Here is a 15821-nt window from a genome sequence, read left to right on the forward strand (position 1 = left end):
CACTAACAATATCAGGACCGTGTTCATGTGTGTTTCCAAGAGCCTATTTGGAATGCTTGAACTTCTTGTGCTTTAGGTGAGAGTTGGGCCAGTAGCATATTTTTTTGTAACTTTTTACAAAACAGAAACATAACATGTATATTTTCTATCATAAAGTTGATATACAGTGTTTATATTTATGTTAACAATTATATAAGAATATGCTATGAATGCTCTTACTTATTAATTTTTTTATTCGTTAGTAAAATATTCCAAAGTATGTTATACTACTATCATACAAGTGTATTACTTTTTCCTCTGTGTAAAGTAATCGTACAAATATTTTAGATAAATATATAAAATTGATTTGTTTTAATTATTTAGTAAAAACGTACTTATATACTTAAAATTATGTTAATATATATACTTAGAAAGAAAGAAATTATTAAAATAACAATTCATATCATCCAGGACACCTGGAGCTTATAGGAAGAAGGATGAAGACTTTTCCGTCTCTCAAATACTACATATCATGATCAAACACAATACCATCTGATTCATGTTCAATATAATATGTTTATTTCAATTACAATGGCGATTTTTTAGAAAATATCTGATGCAGAAACATCAACGAAAATGTATAAATGATAACCATACACACATAACCCATAAATACACATTGACACACTTTTAGAAAAGAACACGTGATCCTTAAGAGCCTTTGGTCTGGAACGTATTCCAGGTGGAAACAACAAACATTAGCAGAAGGAAAGTTCTCTGTGCACCGTTGAAGCCCTATCATGTTTCATACCAGTACAGAATATACAGTGCACAAATGACGCCGGGCGTTAGCCTTCACCCTTTATGAAAGAATGTTTTGCATTGTTTAAGGTTTTATAACCCCTGTAATCCTGACAGTTCTTATTTTTCATAATGCTAACATTTTTGCACAAGATAAAGATAGAATGGAAGGCAAAACAAATACAACCAAGCACCAGGCACTGTGGAGTGAGGCACTTGAGCGCCTAACTCCTCTGGTTTGGCATCATGATGTTTGGCACATGAGGGTGGTGTTGCATTTGTTTGTATGTGTTAGTGTCTGTTTGTGTGTGCGTGTGTGTGTGTCCAGGAAAACTCTCACAGTCGCCACTGTCTCCTTAGTACCTGTTGTGTCATCTGAAAACAACCAGGTGAGTTACATTCATTCTCCTCATATTTACACTTCCACCATATAAAGTACTTGTAGTTTTAGAATTCAACCAGATCTGCACTTATTGAACCACTGACAAGGTTCCCAGTCCGTTGAGTCATGAAAAATGTATCCATTGTCATTCCGACTTTATTATTTTCCACCAGGCAGCTCTCGCCCTCTCGTGGTTTCCTTGGGAGGGGCAGATGAGAAGGCGAGCTGCTATGATGTGGAGGAGTCTGGCTGGCTGAGGTCCTTCTTCTTCTTCTTCTTCTTCTTCTTCTTGGTCTTCTTCCCGCTGCAGGGCTTGCAGAGGCAGCAGAGGATGATGGGAGAGGCCAGCAGGATGAGCGGAGACGTGACCAGTCCGATGATGCTAACACCCACCAGGATACCCACCACCTGGGAGACAACACAGCAAATGTTTTTTTATAAACACTGGATCAAATGATTATGAGTCATATGTAAGGGGTTGCACTTAGTTAATAATTATCACCAAGTTCTTCAGTCACATCGAGGGAGCGTTTTTAGACGTTTTTGGCTCATTGATTTGATTTGATGGCCCCTCCGCTATGGCTTTGGTTCAGTATCACTGCTCTTTAACCTTGTTTTCAGTGAAAAGGTATTAATAAACCTATCATACACTACCTGCTCTGCACTAAACAGTAAAGAGAGTTGGTGGAGTCCAAAACAGGGCCTTAACAAGAGTAAATATAGGACTGACAGTCATCAGTTGGACAGAAACCCAATTCCAAATCAATGCTAATGTTGCTTTAAGAAGGCTGGATTTGTAAATATGCTAACATGTCAGCTACAAACACTTTGCATGGTTCTTTTGCCACCCACAGTTCTTACATTTAATAATTAGCGATACATGTATCTTTTTAAACCTAGACTGTAATTGAAAATGAACGTAGTCACTGTGAGCCATTTGTTTGTGGGAGCCTTGAGTTTGGCATATTAGCTGCCTCCATCTTGGTTTTTTTTATACCAGAAGTGGCGCAATCAATTGTCTCTACAACCAAATGCTTAAAAATACATTTCTAGGCAGCCAAAATGTAATAATGAACTTTCATGAAGTGAAACTCAGTGTGAAAGGGTTAAAGTACCAATATAAAAACACAGATAACCCCCAGATCAGACAGCACTGACGGTAGCGCCCTGTCAACATCAACGTAGCCCCACACTAAAGCATATGCGGCTTTCTCTTCTATTTGACTAATTTGGGACTATAATTTACAAAGTGACCATGATGCTGTATTGAAGACCACATGGAACTAGCAATTGAGATCATTAACTCATTAGGAAAATGCTTACTTGGGCAATAAATCAAGTGGGAAGTAGGATTGATTTCTCATAGACTTTTATACAATCAGATTTTTTTTCACAATCTGCTGTTTGTCATTAGAAATAATTCAAGGCACTTCCACATCGTCTTCACCTTTCAGGCCTTTTTGATTGATTGATTTTAACACCAATGATCTAGTTTAAAATTGTAATTTTTTGATAAGTTGTTGAATTTATTGTCAACAAATAGGATTGTAGCTAAACTACATTTTTGTAGTATGTAGGATTATAGAATGTATGTAATGGTAATGCTATATGTAATTGAACCTGAAAACGTGTTTTACCCTGCCAACACTATTCTACATTACATAGCCAAAAGTGCATGGACACGGCTGTCCATATGTGTCTTTTTATGTTTTGTCTAAGGTTATTTTGAATTATTTGGCTAGGCTCCTTCGTTCCAGTTTCACAGTATACTATAGTCACCACTGCAGTGTTTGCAGGCAGTAAAGGAGCAACACTGTCAGAGGAATGTGTGACGGCAGATTGTAAAACTTCAGGAACTGGTCGCGCAAGAGAGTAAACCGAGTTTGTCAGGAGTTGTTCTGGAAGGAACAACTGCAGAGTTGTACGTCCACTCTCCAGACACGTATCAATGCAGACACACGCTGAGGAAGAATCAAGAGGACCACTGCAATCTTAATAGGAATAATGTGATAATGGCATCAGGGCAGCAGAGGTGTAGAGAAAGTAGGTCCAGCGGCTTATGGTTTTGATACAGGGCAGGAATTTGAGATTAGCACTGGGATTAGTTCAGTTTAATGTCTGGTAAAGGACTATTTTGGGACTATTAACACAAACATGGTGCTAGAACAGAGTTTATGGGTCCATAAAGAGAGACACTACAGCTACGAAAGGATAGGGATTTGTTCATATATTACTCAAGACAGAGTATTTTTTATATTATTGGAGAGACACAAAGGATATCCAAAACTACCATGGATTGAATCTTTGACTCTAATATTTTCACAAATATTAAGAATTAAATAAGAATGCCCAGGCTGGCTTTATCCAACACTGGGATTTCTGTTCTGGAAATTAATGAATGTTGAAAGCACATCTGCAATAGCAAGGCTAATTTGCATATTTGTACCTAAAATGTAGGTAATAAACCAGGAAAGCTTCAAAGTGACATTTCTTAGTTAAAACATATTCATCTGTAGTGTCTCACCTAAAGGGAAAATTGATAGTTATGTATAATATGTAGCTTTTGTTTTTATATTTTTAAAGCGTGCTGTAAGCGTTATTGTCCTGCGTAGAGTAGATACCTGTGCCGTGTGCCGTCCTCACTGGAGAGAAATTCCAACCGTGTATCATTGATTTGAGAGCCAAACAGTGCAGCTGGCATGGAAATCAAAATCTTTAACGTCCAATCCCTGCTGTGTGTTGGCACACTTTTACTCAAATCAAACCCATTCCAGTTATAACTGACCACTCACGGATGATTGGCTCTGTAGGCTAATCCATTCAGACAATGTCAAGCCTCATCACAACCCTGAAATAAAACGGCATGTCTGCCGTCTGCTGTGTCCTCACCTGCGTTCTGTTCCACATCACCGAGGCCCGCGAGTGTCCCAGCTTGTTTCTGCACGGCCCCTTATCATAATGCCTCAGGAAGATATCGCCCTGCAATTGGGAAATATACTTGGTTAGACAAGAAATATATTATTCAGCAGAAGTGGAAGTGTAATTAAGTCAAATTAGCAAACACATTGTACACATTCTAGTTTACTAATAAAAGTCATGCATTACCAAAAGTACTCATTGTGCAGAATTCTCCATCTCAGAATAATATATATAATATTAATGGAAAATAGTTATTGATGCATTATTGTTTTGATCACTTTCATTCTAAAGCTGGAAACAGGGGTGAACATTTGAATTCTTAATATTTGTATTCTGTTTGTCTGCTGGCTGGGTAGCTTGTACATTAAAAAGTTCACAACTATATAAAATAAGATTGATATTTATAGTTTGTTTTTTTCAAAAATAATCTGAACATGCAGACTAACTACAACTAAGGACATTAAATAAATCTAGTGGAGTAAAATAATACAATGGGAACTAGTGGTTTAAATGAAGTAGCAAAAGATTAAAGTTACATTTCACCACTGTTATCTAGTATTTATTCAGCAAGAAATGTAGGAAACAATCTAAAGATAGAGAAGCAGAGGCTGAGGAGATGTGAACTTGCCTGTAAAAAACAGGTGGTAGTAAGAGGCAGTATAGTTTGTTTTGTAGCTTGTGTTAAAAACCATGTGTGTTAGGCATCAGGAGAGACTTACATCCAGGTTCTGCAGACAGTACCAGCAGAAGGTGTGCTTGCAGCTCTTACACAGCATCTGTGCACATCCCTGGTTCCTCTCGATGTAGATAGCACACATAGGACACTGCTTGATGGGCATGTCAGAGTCGCTGTCGGAGCGCAGCCTATAGAAACACAGTGGAGAGACGTCAGATGTGCAGTATGAAGCCATGAAGGCATCCGAAGTCTCCAGATAGGGAGTGGATTGTTTAGAAAGCCACAGGTTTTAGGGTTCCTTTGCACTAGGGAAAATTATTTATACATTTAAAAATGTTTATATATTTACAACTTTTAAAGTTGTTATGGCTAACTACTTAGCAAACAATTGCCTATTAAAACATCCAGAACAAACATGGCAATATTAGCATTTATTAAGAAGGATGTTTACAGCTATCTGAAGGATGTAAATCCCATATTCACTCTTCTTTATTCTCTAATTTGGTCTCCACCTTCTGAGAGAAGTGAATCTCTTCTAGTAGCAACATTTGGCCATTTGGCTCTCGACAGGTAGTGTGCGTAAATAAGATAATTCTTGTTTAAAATAGCTGCGCGTTACAGCTGAAAAACATGATGGAAACAAAACAGAAAAGGTGTGTGCAATAAAACCAGAACCACAAGCTCAGGTGGTAATGCTCTTACTAATACGCAGTGTTTTCCTCACTCGATGAAATGAAAACAAAGGTTAGAGCAACTTTAATTTCAAGCAGTGCCAATTTCTGCCCGCACATTTTTCTTCTTTATTATTCACTAACTCTGCTGATCACGGAAAAGCAATCAAGTGAGTTGGGGCTTTGCAGGGGGGATTAAGAATGCCAACGCTATTTCCCATCGGCAGTGCCAGCAAATAGGACCGCAAAAGTTGCCACAAAAATGTTGATGTGTTTCTTATAAATGTGAAAAACCCTAGCAGCAACCATTAGCGTTTCTCTGTAGAACGGAGAACAAAAAGTTAACGGAATAAATATATCACTAGTTCCTTGCTTATTCAGAATAATGATAAATCCCTAAATGAAATGAAATGTTGTTATCATTAGATACAACAAACTAATACATCATCATAAAGGTAGACACAATGATTTAATTACATCTTGTAAATCCTTTGTGTTGGCTAGTGAATCCTTACTGCAGTGTTTCTAAGGCACTGGCTATGATTCTGGTATAATAACATTATGTTTAATGACTAAACCTGCAAGCAAATATAAATCATGCTCTCAAGTTATAGTTATAGTTAAAAAACGTATAGTTAATCTCCCCAAATTCTCCTCGTGCCTGCTCTCTCCTTCACCGCACACTGCAGACACCTTTACTGCAGTGCTCCTTCTGTACACGACGTGGCTTCCGTGGCGCACCCCCTCCCTTTGGCACAGACACAATGGAATTCCAATATAAGTCAGTGACTCCCCAATGACATCAGCCGTTCTGGCAGAGAAACTGTCAAATGTAGCTTTACAGCGGGGACTACCCACCGGGCCCTGCTGAGGAATACTCAGCTATTAATCCTAAAATAATGTTTACTGCATATTCAGCCCAGAACTCTGCTGGGACATGATGGACTGCACATTACTTGTACAATCCATTCGATGTAAATATCCAGCAACAATAACTGTCAGGTGTTTTTATATTAAGAATAGGACTGGATTGTTCTGATAAAATAAGATAAAGGGGTAAATAGGATAAATATGAAGGTAATACAATATCTTATAAAGTAATATTAAACGTAGCAATAGCATGGAATACATGTTTTTGAAACCCATTATTGGAATCATTGTTTACAGCAGTGTTTCTTCGTAGACTCCCAGTGACCTGAACTTACACGTTTTTCAGCACAGTTTCATTTTCATTATCAGGTGCAGCTCTGACTCTGTGGCTGCTGCAGACGGAGGGACGTGGAACAAGCGGTGGCTTACTGACCTGCTTTCATGAGCGAGTGACGGCGACATCATGGGCTGCTGCTCAGGGCAGGTGTGGTCGTCGAGCCAGGACCCTCTGCACCCGGAGCAGAAGACGGTGTGACAGGTGGGGCAGGGCACAGCGGCAGGCTGGCCCTCACTGCTCTGCTGCACACTGCACACCGCCTGGCACTCAAGCACCGGACACCAGGCCTTACTGGGGTCCAACTTCACTCCTGCAGAAAGCACAGAGGGATGGGCAGGGAAGAAGACATCAAGAAGCTGCAGATTCTACAGACAAAATAAACACGTTTTGCTGTTCTATTAACCCAAGTTATACTAGTATTAGGCCTGCTCTTTCAAACAAAACCACCAGTAGTCTAGAATTAGTTATACTACTAATCTGGAACACATTGTTAGTGCTGGACAACAGATCTCTAACATAAGATATAACAAAACACAGATACTTCAGTGCTGGACAACTGATCTCTTAAGATTTGAAAAAACACAGATACTTCACTGTCTTACTAACAGTGAGTGTGTCACTCCCTCAATCTTCTAGCACAGTTCCTAGTTCTTAACACACAAAATAAAGGTATGTTCTAATATAAACAGTATGAATATACTGTATAAAGTATTACTACCATTAATTCAATTATTCCTATCAGGCAAATAAACATTTGTTTGACAAGTCAGGCAAGAAATTACAAATAAACATTTCTTACAACACCACTTTGTGCACTTCAGAAAGGATAGGACAACAGTTTGACTAAACAATTAAATTCAATACAAAGTCAAACTATCGACAAAATTCCCTCTAGCATCTTTGGGAGACTTGGGTCAACGGTGTTTTGAACTAATTGCTATCGTCATCATGCTAACATGCTCAAAATGGCAAAATGGAGCTGTGTGTTAGCATGCTAAACACTGAAAACAGGTAAACAAAGGTCTGTATTATTAAGTCTATGTGAGTATAGCCATTTGTTGTACTGAAAAACATTTTAAACAACATGACTTACTGTCGTCATGCTAGTGACCATCTGCAAGGAACATTGGGCACAACACTGGTCGGAGCTAAAGGCTAATGTCAGAAGGCTAACATGCTCACAATTTCAATGTTAGCATGCTGATGTTTTGCAGGTAATGTGTTTCGACGTTCACCATCTTAGTTTAGAGTGTTAGCATGTCATCATTTGATAATCTGTGCTAAAAAACAAGTAGGTCTACAGCAGAAGCTAGTGGGAGTATTATTAAAGTCAAAGGAAAAAAGTTATTAGAAATGATCACCATTTTTAGGACAATCCATTCAATTAAAATGAACTTGGAATAAATTGGTGAGCCGACTTACAAACTGAGACAAACAACCTTGTAAGTAGCTTATGAGGAAAGAAGTATACAAATAAACAATTTATGAAATGCTTTCAATAACAGAAATCTGGCATTTTTGATCAAAACCAAAAGTGGAGCATTCATGATCCCCCCCCACCACTCTGAGTTTCGTTGTGAATCAAATGACCATAAACATTGTTGCATAACAGCCTTTACTTTGCACTTCTTTACACATGAAATATTATGAGTGTTATGATTTATGGTCAAAGTAAACAAAACGTATTATGGGCCTCACAGCATTTTGTTCCTGTGCAACTAGACAGACATTCCCACAAGTACTGGTGCAATCAGCTACACAAAGGTACCTGAAACACTTCAATTTAAAATAATAGTTACATAAACCTCATGTTTGCTATAATTGAATTTAACAAAGCCACAGTTTCAGTAACCTCCTGAGTAACACTGGACCAGAGCAGAATAGAAAAGAGATTATACATTATACATTATCCCAGATACGTAAAGCTTGGCACTTGCTGCTTGGTGTAATAACACCAGCTGAAGTGCGACTTGAAATAGTCCAATGCCTGTCACAAGTCATCTACATGCTAATGCAACAATACCTACCTCTCTCAAACTTCAGACGCTGATACAGCTCCACCTGATCCTCCGAGGCCAAGCTGGCTATCTGCAATCACAGAAACAAGAGAGACACTTTAGTCATGTTGTTGACACTTGGAGCTGTGACATTGTGTTTTGTGTGCATGCAATAAGTATGATCAATCCATAATGGATGAATAATTGAAAAAATACATGATGGTCACAATCAAATTAGCCCATGTTGGTATTTTGAGTGCTGAAAGCTGGTGCCTCAAGGGTCATCAAGCGTCAACTGGTCACATTACAACTGATTTGCTACAATATTTTTGCTACATTATAAGACAAGAAGTCAAATGCAACATTTTCTAAATGAAATAAGGCAGCAAAGCCACAATTATAATGTAATCCATGTTGCAGTAAAAGCTGCAAAATGACACATGATCAACAAATAAGATGCTAATCTGGAAATAATGAGTCTGGAAATACTGAGTATTTTTGCCCAAAGCACCATAAGCTTACAGTAAGAAATGCCAATTGGTCAATTCTTCAAACCAGCACGATGGTAACATTATTTCTGTCTTCTTTTAATTTTTTTAAAGATATCTGTGGGCCAGTTTAGCCTGTTTTATAGAGAAGAATTGTTAGGGTGGCAATATAGGGTACGACACACATGTTCCACAGGCCAGATTTAAACCTTTTAAGACTAAAAACAGACTTAAATATGTATCAAAACTGCTCGCAGGGCTTATTTATTAATATTTGTTTGTCTAACATCTGTACAATGTTCTACTGGATAACAGCATTTAAATAAAAAAGTAAAATCAACTCAGTAGAAAGTCCAGAGAGTCTTGCAGTGGTTTTCAAAACCTTTAAAATGAGGACGTGAGAAGCGGTATTCCATTTGTTTGCGAATCAGTCTGAACTCCTTCTCTGACGTGTTTACTGTGTGGGATCCACGATGTGTGACATGAGCTCACAGAGTTTCACTTTCTGTCTGACACTTAAAAGACTTCTCTCAGAAATGCCATCACTGCTGGTTCACAGCATTTTCACAACACTTAATTAACCCTGCCCACACAGCTCGAAAAACTTGAGGGGGAACATCCAACTTCAATTTTCTATAGAAAACTCTGCAGCAACTTAGACATTTACAAATAAAGTTTATTTCAACATTTGTCCATGAAGATCAGTTTTCATTGGACTGTGATGACTTTATTTGGTTTCACTCATGACCTACATGTCAATGGTGTTTAGCAGGGCATACCTCAGAGTCCAGTAGCACTCCAGCCTTTTGGCAGGCCATACCTGGGCAGGTGATGGGTGCCCCCCCGCCCTCCAGGATGGCAAGCCGAACATACTGCCCCAAACACTGGAGAGGGACAGACAACACAGCAGCGTTAGTCTGGATACTGAATGGAATAGTGACAATTGTACCATAGCGCAATTGTTAATATTAAATTAATACATTTCAACATTTTCATAATAACATTTTCTTAACTGTCCACAACTTTACATCAGTATTAAAGTACAGGGAAAATAAGAATGAAAAAAAAAAAATGCAACATAAACATGGACATCTTTTCAGCATCCACACGTCAAAAGTCATATGTTGCCTCAGTGAAGAAATATGGAAGTGTAGGGGGAACTTAATAAACATTGCGCAAAGGCAGACAATTTAGCGGAACTGAAAGTAAGTCACTTTTCAGTGGAAAACAAAGCTATCTCGCAATGTGTTTTAGAATCAATCGTACGCGCTAACTTGTGCTTATCATGTGCTAACCATGGGCTTAATGATCTAAAAACAAAGCAGAAAAAAAAACAATTGTCTATTCTCTGGAACCAGACTGGAGGAGACATAAAATAGCTGATAAGTGTGTTTACAGTTTCTCTTTTCCAAGCAGTTCCCCCGTGACACTGTGTGTGTGTATTATCTGTGTGACCTTGTGCGAGCAACACTGACATCTCCTCGGGCAGAGATTAACACCTGCCACGATCCAGCTCTCTGTGTCAGGGCACAACGGCAACATCTCAGTTGGAAATGCCAGACAGGCACGTATCAGACTGCCACGGGCTTTATAGTGATTCAGCTCTGTGTTCTACCGACAGCTCTTCTTCTCTTTTAAAAGGAATTAAACAGCTGCCAGGTTTTCTTAAGAACTTGTGGCCCTGACCAACTTTTTTGGTGCCGCTGTTGCTAGATCGCTTTCCATTTTCAAGCAAGAAATGTATTAAAATGTATTATATTGTAACATATTCTCAATGTTAATAGAACTAATTGCAAAACGTAATTGTAGTTTAAAGCTTTATGCAAATAGGAACTTGATAGCAATAATTGCTAACTTTTGGAGCTAGTGTTAGGTCACACTGTGGGTTTCTTTCCACTATTTGCCATAAATAGCGGTGGTGGCGTAGTCCATAGGGATTGGCTTGGCAACTGGAAGGTCACCAATTCAAGTCCCGGAAAGACCAAGTGCTACCGAGGTGTCCCTGAGCAAGGCACCGTTCCCTACACTGCTCCCCGGGCGCCGTACATAATGGCAGCCCACTGCTCCTAACACAGGATGGGTCAAATGCAGAGAAACCGTTTCGTTACTAGTACCTGTACTACGTAATGACAATAAGTTTAATCTTCTTCTTCAAATCAAAGCTTTATTTACACTACTGCACAGTTAGGGCGAGCTTATGGGGAACCAATAATGACAACATCAATCTAAATGATGTTGTCATTATTCTATAACCAGTACATTGTGAAATCCATGTTTGCTTCATACTGATGAGTTTAAGAAAAAAACGTCTCTATTTCCACTCTAACAAATGCCAACAGCTGTGATAAATCGCAAGAAATTCCAAAGACGAAGAAAGTAAATGTGAGGTAAAGACTTCCTGTGATGAAACCAATTCATTACACCAGCACTGTAATATGCAATGTGCCAATAAAATGATCTATTTTTGGATCCTAAAGCAGTAATGGGGCTGCAATAAAACGGAGCATCCCATCGCAAGTAATTTAAAAGTTGGAGATTTGCCTAAATTGCCCAAGGAATAGTTCGGAGTCGGATCCCTTTTTTGTGAAATCTTCAACGCCTACGGAAAGTGACTAAAAGCATAAGCAATATCAGAAGATGATCCGGATGCATTTCATCTAAATAAAGCCTTGAGTCACCCGCTCTGTTTCAGTAATAAATGTTCACATGTTTAATTTCCATTTTAGCCAACATCCTGTTGTAGTTCTGCTAATAACATAAGCATTATCTATTCTAAATGTCTGCCATTCATTTGTTTTTACTTACCGCTGTGCAGAAGAAACAGTTGCAGCTCTGGAGTTCCCTGGTGGCTGCAGACGGCTGCTCGCTGAGGCACAGCTTGCAAAAGGGCCCTGGACGAGGGTTGGCCCCGGCCTCAGGGGTCCCCAGCGAATCCCCGGCGTCCCGAATCAGGGTGGGACTCCTGTTGGCCATGATGGGGCGATGCAGTCGGGTGAGGAAGGGATCAGGCTGCTCCTAGCCCCTCTGCTGGGGACGGAGAGGAGCCACAGCCTCCATGTTCCTGAAAGCAGAAACTTGTCTCCTTAGTGCAGGTATACCACTTCCTCTTCGATACTGTTGACATAATACCTCAGCCAGGCCTTATGGCAACACTGCTCTGTTCCTGGAACCTGTCATCTCTTTTGGTAACCAGTGTACCAACATGATGACTTCACCCCTCCCTGAGGCATTTCATTGTCTTGTTACCTGAGAGATGAATTAGTCACTGTTTAAAGCTGCCAGGTGCATGAAGCAAAACATAATTATGTGTAATTACTGCTGCATTATTGATTACTCATCACGGCGTATTTAATGCCAAAGTCCAAGGTCTGTGTTTACTGAGTGTTCAGTTATTGACCAGATCTCACTCACTCTGGCAGGACTGATTGTCGAGTTTTTAGTTACAAAGTAAATACATGCCTGTGTATCCATAGTAGGTACAGTAGAAACGTTTTGGTTAGGCACGTCATTTCAACATTGGGCAGGGGGTAGTAGAAAGATGGAAAACAGGTCAACTCTCTCTTATTAATTTTATGTTTTAAAAGTGTTAGACTGAAATAGTCTTTAGTCAGACTAAAGAGAGAAGAATCCGGATAGTCAACATTTCATATTTGTCAGAGCTCACACCATTTTGAAAAATGTAGTTGAGCAAAGTAAAAAAATTTAACATTTGTGTTTTTAATGTGAAAATTGCAATTTGATGAGACCAACAATCATGAAATGATGCTCATAATACAAGGGCTTACATGCTAGTGTTTCACAGATAAAATGTTCACATCTACATATCCACCTTCGTAGTTTAGCATGTTAGCATGCCAACATTTGCTAATTAGCCCAAAACTACAATAAAGTGGAAAATGAAGGGAAACAACATTAGGATTCGGCCATTTGACACCATGAATGTCTGCACAAAGTTGCCAATCCATGTAATAGTTGTTGAAATATTTCTGCCTAGACCAAAGCAGTAAACGCAACCGGCCAACAGACAAAAAGCAATATTTCACTAAATCTGCTCTACTACAGCATCAGGCATAAACATAATCTGTGATTTCCGCCCTCAACTATCAAACATAATGCACTAGTTGTATATGTTGGGACAGCAGGAGAGGGGTTAATAAATGGATAATAAAAGGAAAATCTATTGTTAAAGGCAACCAAAGTCACAAACCCAATATCCAATCCCTTCGGGTTTGTCCAATCCCAAAAAAGCATGAGAAATAATAAACTCATAATCTGGGATTAGCGATTAATCCTGTAGATAACAGTGGTTGGACACAGAACGGGGTCACAAAGGAAGCGGTGGCGTTAAAAACACACTCTGCAGCCTGTTGAAATCACACGTTAGTCCAACCTACACACAATGTTCTCCATTTCAGCGGGCTGTTGAAATTGGCAGGAAAACTTGGGCCAGCTAAATCAATGCAGCCAACACTGGTGTCCTAAATTCTTCTCACAGTGCTCTTTTATTACGTGCTACAGATCAGCAGGGCCATACATGCAAAAGAGTGATAATGGAGCTTGTGTAGCAGCACGTTGGTATTTCTGCACAGTCATGTTGCACTGCATCCAGCCAGGCTGCAGTCGTCATCCCACAATACAATCCTCTCCTGCCTGAGCATAAGCAGCCACATGGGAAATGATAGGTCTCTAGTCAGCTAACTTTGCTGCATGGCAACGCCAAAGCCTTTCGTTCCTGAACAACTTTTTGTTTCGACATGACCTGGGTGTCAACAGATGAAGCTGTTTGAAGTGATTTTATCTCAGAACAGCAGACGAAGAGTTTTGTTCCACCTTTAATGTGACAGATAAAAGGCAGTTTGATTGACTGGGAAATGTAGAATTCATCAATACTTCACGGCGGTCGGATTCCAATTAAACACAATGAACAGATTTAAAGTTTGCATAAACGATTTTGAGGATTACTGAACGCTGTTGCAGAAGCATTTCCAAGCCGAATATTTGCATATGGGACTACATATATTAAATGTCAGAAGATCTTTCCAAAATCCATCTAGGCAGCAGTCCCTGCTCCTGAGCAAGCAGTTATATGTGCGAATAAGTATGAGCTATTCATTTATAAACCGCCCTTGTGAGTATTAATAGTTCCTTTAAGGTGTGGAGCGGGTCATTTAAGTGATTAGCAGTCCTCTCGGCTCGGGGCTTAAACGGCATTCCAGCTATGGGGATCAAAGCAGCATTGTTGACCATTTCAGAAACAGAAAAAACAGATCTGCCCATTGAGAAGCTGCTGCTGCTTTCTACACAGGCTGCCACTATGTTGGGAAGGAGGCAGCTGCCTGGGAGTTCAGGGAGTGTGTAGCAGAATCTATATGCCATCATTTGTACAGCTACAATCCCTCCCTGTTCTGTATTTCTGGCCCTATAACATGATTTTGGGACACAGCCTTAGATAAGAGCATACAAAGTTAAAACAGCAACATGATGATGATTATACAAATGCTAATGCAGTTACTCTACATCAGTTTAAACAGAATCATTATGGTGGATATTCATTAAAATGACAGTGATATAAAGGTGTATTCCTTAAGTAATACTCCTTGTTGTGATATGCATATTATTCAATAATTACCCAGAGGTTAGTATGACACTGTAATGAATCATATGTAACAGTGGATTCAAGCAGACCACACATGAAATCTGACATTTCTGCATTTCTCTCAAGGTTGCATTCTCGTACAGGTCAAAACTCTACACATGCATGGAGTTTAAACGTATAGTAATGGATGTTGTGTGTTGCAGATGAGCAGAGAAGAGAGGGGAACCTACCTTTCCCGTGGACCACTGGGTGTACTGTAGGAGTCAAGATCCACAGCCGCAGTGCTCTCACTGTGGCAGAGACACATGTGTTGGATAAAGTCTGCTGGTAGAAGCCCTCCGCTGTCACCGCAGACCCACCGTCTCCGCTGTCTCACACACGCAGCGGGCTTACAGAACAACCAAAAACATGTTTAAAGGTCCTGCTGGCTTCTGTCCGGGCTGTGTGTAGGTGTGTCTATGTGTGTGTGAGAGTGTGTGCTTTGTTGCTGCGTTTTGTTTCCATCCAGGAAGCTGTCTGTCTGCTCTCCGCTCAGCTCCACTCTTGACTGCTCCTGCTGGTTATTTTACTGTATTCATGCTGCTTTCAGGTGCTGTCGGAAGAAATTGAATTCATGAGCTAATCAGGAACGAACGAGGTGTTCTATAGAAAATGGAGGAGGAGTTCTGACCGTTCACTTAGATGAAATTAGTCATTTAAGAAAAAAAATGTGATCAATAAAGTATATTTAACCTAATCTAATCAACCCTTTGAAAACACTATTTTACAAATAAATGTCCTACAAATAAGAATGTACTTTAGTATAACAGTTTCTGCATTTAGTACTTTTTACTCTAAATGTTCAAGTACAATTTTCCTGTCTAGGAGAAGACTTACAAGTGAAAGTAAAGGTACACATAAAAATGTCCCCTGTATACTATTAAAGAATATGCTATCATTGTTAACACTCATGGATTAATTTCAAAGCAGCATATTACTAGTTGCTTGAGGTTGACTTCCTTTTGAGACTGCAACTACTTTCATTAAAATTATATAAATATAAAGCAGCAAATCCTTACATTTGGGAATCTGACACTACTCCTTTATGCCCCAGAAAGTGTAAAAT

At 39.4% G+C, this 15821-nt stretch overlaps 1 protein-coding gene across 1 annotated transcript; it reads right to left on the reverse strand.

Annotated features, from left to right (window-relative positions):
- Positions 1 to 535: 535 nt before the first annotated feature.
- LOC104949602 (E3 ubiquitin-protein ligase RNF144B) lies at positions 536 to 15266 on the reverse strand. Its single transcript, XM_010775985.1, has 8 exons — positions 14947 to 15266; positions 11926 to 12181; positions 9900 to 10004; positions 8663 to 8723; positions 6732 to 6945; positions 4801 to 4945; positions 4052 to 4141; positions 536 to 1570 (listed from the first exon to the last, which is right to left on the reverse strand). Exons 2-8 carry the CDS (start codon positions 12091 to 12093, stop codon positions 1391 to 1393), a joined length of 963 nt encoding a protein of 320 aa, XP_010774287.1. The 5' UTR covers positions 12094 to 12181; positions 14947 to 15266; the 3' UTR covers positions 536 to 1390.
- Positions 15267 to 15821: the final 555 nt, after the last annotated feature.

This window comes from Notothenia coriiceps, unplaced genomic scaffold, assembly GCF_000735185.1.
Source record: "Notothenia coriiceps isolate Sejong01 unplaced genomic scaffold, NC01 NC01_scaffold00016565, whole genome shotgun sequence".
NCBI classification, from domain to species: Eukaryota; Metazoa; Chordata; class Actinopteri; order Perciformes; family Nototheniidae; genus Notothenia; species Notothenia coriiceps.

Excerpts from the sequence above, each read along its gene's own strand:
- LOC104949602 (XM_010775985.1), bottom strand. The coding sequence starts at position 12,093 with ATGGCCAACAGGAGTCCCACCCTGATTCGGGACGCCGGGGATTCGCTG. Across the intron at positions 6,946-8,662 it reads GCGTCTGAAGTTTGAGAGAG|GAGTGAAGTTGGACCCCAGT; the intron begins GTAGGTATTGTT and ends TGCTTTCTGCAG. Across the intron at positions 1,571-4,051 it reads TGATGTGGAACAGAACGCAG|GTGGTGGGTATCCTGGTGGG; the intron begins GTGAGGACACAG and ends GTTGTCTCCCAG.